Genomic DNA, 10410 nt, shown 5'->3' with positions numbered 1-10410 from the left:
AATTTAGAGTGGAAGAAGTTTTGATGGTGACATTCGCATTCTTTGCTTTCAGGATGAGAAAATTAAGACTCGGGAAAGCGAAATGGTTTTCCCAGTGTTACGTAGCTTTTGTTTGGTGGCCAGACCCAGGGACACAATGTAATTTTCATCACTCATAATCAAATATTCACCTTAAAGTTGGCATTTATCTTGGGTGGAGGTATGTTAGCATCATGTCAGTGGGACTTGAATTTCTTTCTAGAATGTCCTTATAGGACATTCAAGTCCTCTTTTGGATGACTACTAATTGTTTGTAGAAAAAGTGTGTGTATCAAGCCATTAGGTACCTCAAAAAGACTCCAAGAGATCATGTCTGTGAGATACTCCTTATTTAAATGACTCTGTCCCTTATTTGCAATATTCAGTATAGGTACTTAGAAACATAGGGCTACTAGATAAAATAAAAGAATTATTTTCTAGGGTGATGCAAGCAGTATATTTTTCAAGGATGTAATATATTTCTTATATCTCATGATTTATTAGCAATAAGATATCGTGAAGTTGTTGGTGACTTCATTGGATCTATTTAAATAAAGATATGTCTGGTGGCTAGAAACAAATAACCTAGGACTTGGAGTGGCACATGAGCCCTTCAAATTCTCCCTCTCTTTTCATTTCCTCAGGGTTGAGTCGGAGCAGAGAATCTTGCCTTTGTTCCCTGAAGGAACAAAGAGAATTCATTAAATGTGACTTGAGCTTTCCTTCAAGTCTGTTTCCTGTGGCAGAGAAAACCTTATGTTTGGACCTTTAATTCTACTTCTTGCCACTTGACCTATGAGACACTGGTTTTTCTTCATCTTTATTGGATTTCTTTTTCTTTACGAGTTATCGGTTTAGCTGAACTTGGGCTCTGCATGAAAAATGAAGTTTACATAGTTTATATTATATACATAAACTACTGATTTACATTGATTTACACATGATTGGTGTCTAATTTATTAATCAGCACACAGTATGCAAATGTGCTGAAAAGAAATCAGGATTTAAAAATAAGTTTTCAACAATATCCATAAACATTTCGCTGGTGTGAATGTTAAAGCTAATCCTAATGTTAATGCCAGCTGCTTTACCAAGAGAAAAGCGGTGTGTTCATTGCAGGCAACAACTAGTTTTTTTTTTCAGTAGGCGACCTTTAAACACCCTAGCTACCTGCAAATGAGAGAAGTTTGCTTTTCTTCCCACTGGTATACACAGAAGTATAAACTTCATTTTGCATTTAGTGAGATGTTTACAGATACTATGTCAACCATATTGGAAAATTTACATTACTGGGACAGATGAAATCTTTGGAGGAGAAATATTTTAAATACTTAAGAAACAAGGGGACATCCTGAACTGGATTTGTCTGTTTTTTTTTTTTTTTTTTAACTCAGGGTCTTATCTCACCAAGTTAGTGTATGATTATTTGCCTTCTGAATTTTAAACAGTGGTTTTTTTTTTTAACGTAAGATGTAATATTGCACTTATATAGTTATAAAAACTGGTGCTTTAGGAAAAACAAGATTTAATCCAGGCTAAACGTTCATGAGGATGAAGAAAAGATGAGGGCATGGTATTCCCACTGCACATGGTCTTATAAGAAAATTTGTTTGAAGCAAATTATTACAAAATTGGCAAAATAGGGACCCATGTCTTTCTAAATGAAGCATAGCTCTTTTTTTTTTGAGAAACCAAATTCAGTACTTTTCCTTTTAAGTTTAAATCATTATTCTAAATGTTTCTTATAGTACATACATTGTTGTAAATATAGCATTTGAAAAGACAAGATTAAAAAAAATACATAGACGTATATATATAATAATAATTATTATTATTTTCCACAAACAATTCAAAGCCTGTAAGGGACAAAATGAGAAATCCAGAGAGACTCGCTGAGAGTCAAACTATAGCCAATTCAGGGATGAACCCGCGAATGAGAACGTGACCACCTGGTAGGGAAGAATCACACCGCTTCATGCTGATGAGTTCAGTTTCTGTGTGCAAAGGAGGTAAGTCCATCTTTGGAGGCAAAACATCCTTTTGTTTCTGACCTCCAAGAGCATGAAAATCACTAGTATTTTTACAAGGTCTCTATGAATAGCCCCAGTAGTCTGTGAAAGTTAAATTAAACAATGGCCATGGAAAAGGGGGGAGGGGCGGGAAATTTTGGTTGATTTGGAAGAGAAGGCAAGAAGGAATTGGACCATCCTTCCTAACAAAAAAATATATATATACACATTTAATTTTCCATTACCCTTACTTCTTGTAGGAGAGAGGGCTTTTCAGTGGTGCAATGCTAACAGTAATCCTTCAGCAAGGCAAAAGCTACTGATAATTTCAAAGTAGCATCACAATTCTGCAGTTGGGAAACCTAGAATAGTTCTCTCTCTCTTTTTTTTTTTTTTTTTTTTAGGATGTGTCCTGGGTCAAGGTCATTTTCTATGTTTCTTAACTGAAAGCTGAGGCTAAAAATTGTGTTTTATGAATTGCGGAATTTCACATTGTGTGCAAAGGATATGAAATGTGTTAATGGTTCAGATTCATTGCTGCATTCCTTTCCTTTCAATACAGTATTTCCAACCAGTTTAGTGCTTTGGTTACCAATAGACAAGATTCTTGGAGGGATTTGCAGCAATGTGATTAACTAGATTCCAAGAATTAGCATGTCAAGACTCCTTTTATTTTTTTTTTTATTGATGTAGGTCCACTGGCCCTACTTTGTGTCTGATCTTTCTCCAAACTATATTGTCCTTCTTTCTCTACATGGTTTAGCAATATCCTCAAGCTTATGAGATGTCTGGGGTCAATGTTTTCACTGAAACAGAAGCAAGGAGCAAGTTTTTTTTTTTTTTTATTAAACCCTGCTAGATATAGACAAATACATTTTAAACATGCTTAATTATGTATATAGGATCCATTATATTAAAATCAAAGGTACTGATGTATCCAAGCTCCTCTCATAAAACCAGACTCTTGTCCTGTTGATGGTGTGAAGACCCTTCCTATGTCAGGTGTGTGACTGGAGCCTGTGCTATGCCATGGGCGTCTATTCCTAGGTGGCCAGGAAGAAGCCCCAGCCATATTTTTGTGTTCTGTCCTCTACGTAAATTAGCAGTCACTTGACTAAAGTTTCCTCTCAACATGTGGCTACCTCATCAACAATCACATGTGGGGACATGGATTCTTCGATTTCCATAATAAGAAGACCAAACTGTTAGAGAAATCCCTGATTGTCAAAAAACTGATGTTGCCTAAGAATGTGGCTCACCTTCCTCGTGTGTGTGTGTGTGTGTGTGTGTGTGTGTGTGTGTGTTTCCTGGCTACCTTCGTGGATAAGAATTACTATCCTAGCTCATAAATACTGTCATAAAGTCTCTTACCTATTCCCAAGTCTAATATATTTCCTGCTCCATGTCCAGACTTCAAAACCACAAAGGAAGGATGTGACACACTTGTAACACAAATGATAGACTCCTTCAGGAAACAAAAATAATCTAAAGAAGTACTCAGGTAACTTCTTTCTTTTTCCTTCCTTTCTTCCTTCCCTCCTTCTTTCCTTCCTTCCTTCCTTTCCTTCCTTCCTTCCTTCCTTCCTTCCTTCCTTCCTTCCTTCCTTCCTTCCTTCCTTCCTTCCTTCCTTCCATCCATCCCTCAGTTTGTGTCATGTGGCAGCTATTTTTAAGGTTCAAAAGCTTGATGAGCTACTCTGTTTGGCTCTGTGGGATTGAATTCAATTATGACGTCAACACTAATTCTCTGCCCTTTCTTAATGGAACCATTTCTGCTGCCTGCGTAGTGTAAAGCAATGGTTGGTCTCCTATCCAAGGTAGCTTCACTCAGAGAGGTAGGCCCCTTGCAAGGCCTTGCTAACCCTTTTGGGGATGAGACGTTACTGAGCTCTGACAGGGTCAGTTAAGTTGCATAGGCCTTTTGGTCAAGGAATTAGCTCATTTTTCTGTGTTAACATAATTTACGAAGGTGTAACTATGGATAGAGAGAGGGAAGGGAGACATGGCGTGTTTCCTGGTGGCCTAGCCTGAGATAATGATGGGCTGCTGTGAACAGAGATGTTACACTGTCATCAGTGGAGCAGGAGCGGGGTGGCATAGACAGCCAGATAAAGTGTTAGCCTAGAACAATAGGATGGGGATCTTTGTAGGAACACAAAGAGTGAGTCCGCTCTGTTATGGTCAGTGCTGTGTGTTAGGACTGATAGTTTCTGAGGAATATGGTGAGAGACTTGGGCATCTGTCTAGTTCTCTTATCTTGCTTACTTTCACTGTATTTTGCCTGAAGGAGGAACCAATCTCTGCTCAGAAGAACTGATGGGGTAAATGCAGTGTTTCGTGAAGACCAGAGAGGAGAGGAAGCTAAAGAAGACAGCTTCCATCTCCAGGTGGCTCCATCATTCTTAACTTGGGAATTGACCACTTGGGGACCCTCCTGTTCCTGGGAATTTTGCTGAATACATGGTGCTCAACTCTGGCCTCAAGAAAGCTGAGAAATCTATAAATCCCTCATGAAAGGAGAGTAGAGTCAGAAATCTTTCCCTCCAAGGCCCTTTCTCCCTCCATATCACTGACGCGTTTCACTGTCTGCTCACCCCATTGATAGTAGGCACTTTCATTTACAGTGATATTCTGAGTGACTCCCGACTGGGTTCTGAGAATGGGACGCGGAGGAGTATGGGGGTCCTGCCCTTGGAAGAAGCACGACGTGGCTTGAATACACACTGGTGTCATGTGACAGCCACGAGTGGAGGGAGAGGCTCTGCCGCTTGCCACCCTCCCCGCTGCCTCCCCAGCAGTTTCCAGAGCCGCATGTCACAGTTGCGATGCAGGACGCTATCTACAGCACAATGGGTCTATGTACACATGGACCATTCCCTTGGCATGCTTTAGAGAGAGACACAAACGCACACACGCGCGAGCATACACGCACACACACACACACACACGTACAACACGTGAGAGCGAGAGACTTGAGCACACACTTACAGTGGAGAAAATTAAAATGGCACTTTCTAGCATTTGCGGCGTGACTGGTATTCTGTGGGGGGGGGGTGCTGGGGGTGAAAAGGTGGGGTGTTGAGGTGAATAAAAAGGGAATATTTGGAATGGGTATGAGGGGAATAGAACACACTGGAGAGAGAAAGGATGACCTCAAAGGGTGGAGAAATAGTGGAGTTGAGGGAAGCTTAATAAAGACTCAACACAGGTATCCTTTGATAGCCCCCAAATGGCTACACATCAGCTCAAACGGAAAACAGAATACAGGATTGTGGAAGTGTGAACACCAAAGGCAAGACCTTACTTGTTTCCCCCACAGATGAAAATGGATGAAGGGAGGAGGGGTAACATGAGTTGGGGGGGGAGTTAACATCCATCTAGGACTTCTTGACTCATTTATACAACATTGCATGTCCTTAGCACGATGGAGTCTTTACACAGCATCCGTTTTTGCTTAGAATACGTATCCTGGTAGAAGTTTCCCCACCCTGAATTCCACTCAAATTTTTATCGACGGACTTTAACATAGCTTTATGTGCTGTATTTTCTTCATTCTCACATTTTCCCCTTCATCTATAGACACACAAACTCGTGAAATAATAAACGGTCTCCCCCCATCTTGCAAGTTCTCTCTCTCTCTCTCTCTCTCTCTCTCTCTTTCTGTATCCTGTGTGACGCATTTTTCTTTTGTGTGTGTTTTTGTAATTTTTTTTTTAAAATTTTTATTCTATTAACATTTGCTGAGGAGGCAAAGCAGAGACGCCGCCAGCAGCCACAGTGGTACGGCCAGGTTGATGGATCCATTGATTCCTCTCACCGAGCCAGGTCCTGCAAAGCAAGAGAGAGAGAGAGAAAGAGTGAGTGCATTGCATTCTGCCCATTCTGCAGGACAGCTGACCGTGGGGTGCGGTCACAATGTTAGCAGCTGAGTCCTAAGGAGCATGGTGTGTTTTACATATGAGACAGCTCTCACTGGGGAGTCCCACAACTGGCTTTCTCTAAGTGGGGCAGGGCTGCAGATTTCTGTGGATGGGTGCTCTGCCTGGCATTGTGAAGCTGCCACTCATTAACATTCCAAGCACCTGATGAAAGACCTCCAGCAGCCCAAGGCAGGCTCTCTGTGCAGACTTATTCCAACAGCACACACACACACACACACACCCAACCTCCAACGCACTTGGAGCCAGTAGCAACTCTCTGTTTCTTAGAGAACACTCAATCTTTATTTGTTCATTGGAAAGGGCTTTGTTACAGAGTAACATTTATGCTCGGTTGGCACCTTAGGAAAGTAAAATATCTGTCAACCCCTTCTAGAGTCTTCGGAGGTGAGAGGGATCATCTTGCCCAAACTCTTCATTTATCACTTTACCAACAAACAAACAAACAAAACACAAAGACAGTAACAGAGCGAAGGACCTGCCTGGGGAGGTTTTGGCGTATGGCTGCACCTGGAGAAGAACCGGGATGTGAACTCACCTAGAGTGGGCTTGGCTTGGGCATCTGTGTTTCTCAGCTGCTACCCTGGTATGGCCAGTGTGGCCCCACATACAAGGGTGAGTCCAAGGGGAGAGTAGAATGGAGAGGAGTTAACTGCCACCCTAGCGTTGCCAATACAGACACACTGAGGTGCGGGAATGAGTGTGGGTCTGTGGGGGAGGGTGGGTCGGTGAGAGCTGGGAAGGGGTCATTGTGTGGCGATGGCGAGAGCAGGAAGTTGTAGGCTGGAGGCAAGGGCTTACCACCTTTGCTTGTCCCATGGTCTCCTTTTTTACAGCAGTGCTCAGATGCCATTTAAAAATCAACACCCTGGAGAGGTTTGGCTTTAAGGCCATGCATTTAGACAACCATATTTAAAATAGAAACAGGCATAACTGTGATGGTGGGTCACTTTGAAGTTTTAAGGGAGCATATGGACAGCATGTGTGAGTCTCAGAGAGCATGCGCCTGTGCTTGTGTGTGTGTGTGTGTGTGTGTGTGTGTGTGTGTGTGTAAAACTGTGAACCTGTGATGGCTTATAAGTACCATGGTTACACCCAGTGGTTTGTGATTCATTCAAAAACTTGTTTAAATTGTATCAGAATTCAAGGACAGTGACGGGGAAAACTGCTGAATTGAAGAAAGGCCTACTAATTTTAGTGTTTGTGTTTTTTTGTCGGTAATAAGAGCCACAAGAACAAGAAAACAAAACCAACAAACAATAGTGTGGGACTGACTATGACACACTGATACAAGGGGTGTGTAAATATCAGCATGCTACTGTGCTCTGGGGTGCTGAGCGGAGGCTCCTGCAGTGACGGCTGGGAGGCACAGAGAAATTCGGTGCACAGTACGGCTTTCACGCACGTGGACAGTCGTAGCAGAGGGCGGAAGTTCTCACTTGCTCATTTGGCTATAGGAGTCTTTGTCACAACTACCCAGGGAAGTTTAACCACGTGCAATGTAACACTGTCTTGGTCAACATTCTGTGAGTGAAATTTGAGTTTGACAGAACAATGAGCAGAGGAGACGAAAACTACAAGGAGACCCCCATTATATTCACAAAATAGTGTTCGTAGAATATTTGGCCGGAATGTCTTCTTGAGAACATTAGAAATATTACTTGATATGAAAATATGAACATATAGAAACTTTGAGTGGCATGGTTTTATAAAAAGAGCTTTATCTTGTGTAGAAATTCAGAAACATAAAATAAGCCAACGCAATAATCAACTATAACCAACCAATGAACTCTGGTTTTCTGAGTGGTCATGGAGATTAATAATTAGAGGCATCATGACTACCTCTGGTTCCAACCTTGAGAGAGACTCAGGCTTGAAGAGATGACGAATGTTGGTCAAACTACACTAGTTATTTCTGCCCGAGCTCTGAAACCCTGTGTCCCAAGGTCTAGAACAATGTCCTTCCTGATGCACTCTGGCCATGCCTTTTGCGAAGCTCTTGGGGCATCTGGGACTGTCTCGCTCTCTTAGTGGTATTCTGCAGGATGTCTGCCCCTGTCATGATTGTTATGATGTCTCAAGTGGAAAGTGTGTTGGTTTTAAATGGAATATGATATTGATTCCTGTCCTGCTAGTTTCTCTTTCTATGTTAGATTGCAGATACTCCTTGGCAAATTTGCTTGTATTCATGCAGCAGTAAGGCTTTCAAAACAGAGAAAAAATACACAAAAATTAAGGTTTTCATTGTTTAAAAACAGTATTTCCATTTTACCCTAGGGAGAGTATGAAATGGATTTTCAGAAAAAGTCCATTTTTGTTTATTTTGGTAATCTTACTTTTAGTGTTAGGCTAATTTTATTTAGATGGCAGTGAATATTTAAGAAAACAAAGATTCAATCACTGAAAAACATAATATGTAATGTATGAACCTAGGCAAACATATTAACATTGTAACATTTTTGTCACCTTTTTGTTAGTGCACAGACACTTCTATCTACCTTGCACAAAGGGAACCATGCATACTGTATACATACTTGTGTTTACACATAACATATATGAACATATTACTGGTCCTGTAGAATATATAATACAAAATTAACTAGTACTTCCAAATGTTATTCCAATGTGTAGATGTTAATCATTTTTAGTGTTATCCTTAACAGTTATTATTATCTATTTGGAACACATTGTTTCTATTCTTTAAAATACCGTTGCTTCTATCAATGATTATTTATTAAGTACTGTCATATTACTGTGTAATGTGCTTATGTGACTTGCTCTTGTCATAATTGATTTTGAGAGTAGACTTGAGAAATCTAGGGTAAATGGGTGATATTTGGGAAGCATCACAAATGTGTTTGCAATTATAGATCTATATGACTGCATAGGAGGCTACTTCAGTTAATGGCTATTTCAGGGAAGAATAATCAGCAAAATCATGAATTATGTTGTAGTTCCTAGTTGTGAAATTTCTGCTTATTTATGGAAATGCAAATGATAAATCTTATTTCCTATGCCAGATGGCCAGGCTCAGCAAGTGCTTTCATATACTGACAGATATAATGAAAGCAAGAGTGTGCAAACAGAAATTATCCTTAAGAATAGATGTGCAAATAGAGCCAAAATCCCAAAACTTGCCTCATAGTTTCCATGTAATAGACAAATTTTGTACCAGGACATTTAACCACATTTTACACATGTGTTACATGCACGCAGGCATACAAGTGTGATACTTGATAACTATTCAGTAAATGAAGAATTATTACTAATGCTAACAACACAATATCTTGAATTACAAAACATGAAGGAGGGCTGGAGAGATGGCTTAGCAGTTAAGGCACTTGTCTGAGAAGCCTAAGGATGCATGTTTGACTCTCCAGATTCCAGGTAAGCCAGGTGCACAAAGGTGAGACAGTGCAAGGTTACACATGCCCACTAGGTGGAGCAATTATCCAGAGTTCTATTGCAGTGGCTGAGGTCCTAGCAGGCCAATTCTCTCTCTCTCTCTCTCAATAAATAGATGAATGAATGAATGAATGAAATGGCAACCTGAATCAAAGTTGGCTGTGTATTAGATCCAGGCTTTAAATACTTGGCCATAGGTATACAATTCAGCTGTAGCAAGACTATAAATCATGAGTCAACATACAAGGCCAAGGTTCTCAGCCACACATTACTGAAAGACTGTATCCAGGTGTTTATTGGACTGTATTTTGCTGTGACAATTCCTAGGGGAAAAAAACAAAACAAAACTTGCAATTAAGGATGAACTATCCCCAAATTTAAAAGGATGAGGATGTTTTTCAAAGTAAAACCATAAAGAAGAGACAAGTTTCTTTTCCCACACCTACTTTGGAGACTATGTACTTGGAGAGAGTGTGTAATTCAAGCAGGCCAGAGGTTGACTGTTGCTTGCTCTAAGTCCTTTGGGCCCCCTGGGACTGGATTTTCTCAGTGCCATCTTTAATCATGCTGTGTGTGGTGCCTGGGCATTCTGAATTAGAATCAGTCCTAATTTTATCTGTACATGTATTCCGGTCATACAGGAAGGGAGGATTCTTTTTGGAATTAATGGCTGGTGGAATGACTAACATTAAAAAGTGTTTTTAAAGTATTTAAAATGTGTTGACTAATCAGATCAGCACTGTATAGAATCTCCTCAACATTTCCCTTCTGTATCTCTGCATGTGCTGAGTAAGGCACCTTGATGTCTTGGGAAGCCATGTTGAAAGGGAAGCAACATAAGGTTGACTTTGTCGCCATCTGCTGTCTATTTCATGCCCAGACAGCTTCCTCTGAGTAAATTGGGAATTCAATCCTGAAATCTCCAGGCTAGGGCAGGAGAGGAGGGAAAATGCTGCTGTTTGAGTAACAGTCTTAAATGCCAGCTCTTCCTACATAGTCTTCATCTTCATCTTCTACAAAGAGGCATTTTGGTGTTGTCA

General features: G+C 40.6%; 1 protein-coding gene across 3 annotated transcripts in view; it reads right to left on the bottom strand.

Moving 5' to 3' along the window:
* Window positions 1-1416: 1416 nt before the first annotated feature.
* LOC101603243 (limbic system associated membrane protein) overlaps window positions 1417-10410 on the bottom strand; it is a 2270239-nt gene continuing 2261245 nt past the window's right edge. For all 3 annotated transcript variants that reach the window (XM_045146785.1, XM_004666854.3, XM_004666855.3), the window contains one exon: window positions 1417-5855. In XM_045146785.1, coding sequence (XP_045002720.1) covers window positions 5758-5855 — 98 coding nt within the window. In that variant the 3' untranslated portion in view covers window positions 1417-5757. The remainder of the gene's footprint in view (window positions 5856-10410) is intronic.

The sequence above is a fragment of the Jaculus jaculus genome, chromosome 4, assembly GCF_020740685.1.
Source record: "Jaculus jaculus isolate mJacJac1 chromosome 4, mJacJac1.mat.Y.cur, whole genome shotgun sequence".
In the NCBI taxonomy this organism is placed as follows: Eukaryota; Metazoa; Chordata; class Mammalia; order Rodentia; family Dipodidae; genus Jaculus; species Jaculus jaculus.
This window is presented reverse-complemented; position numbering and strand designations above follow the sequence as displayed.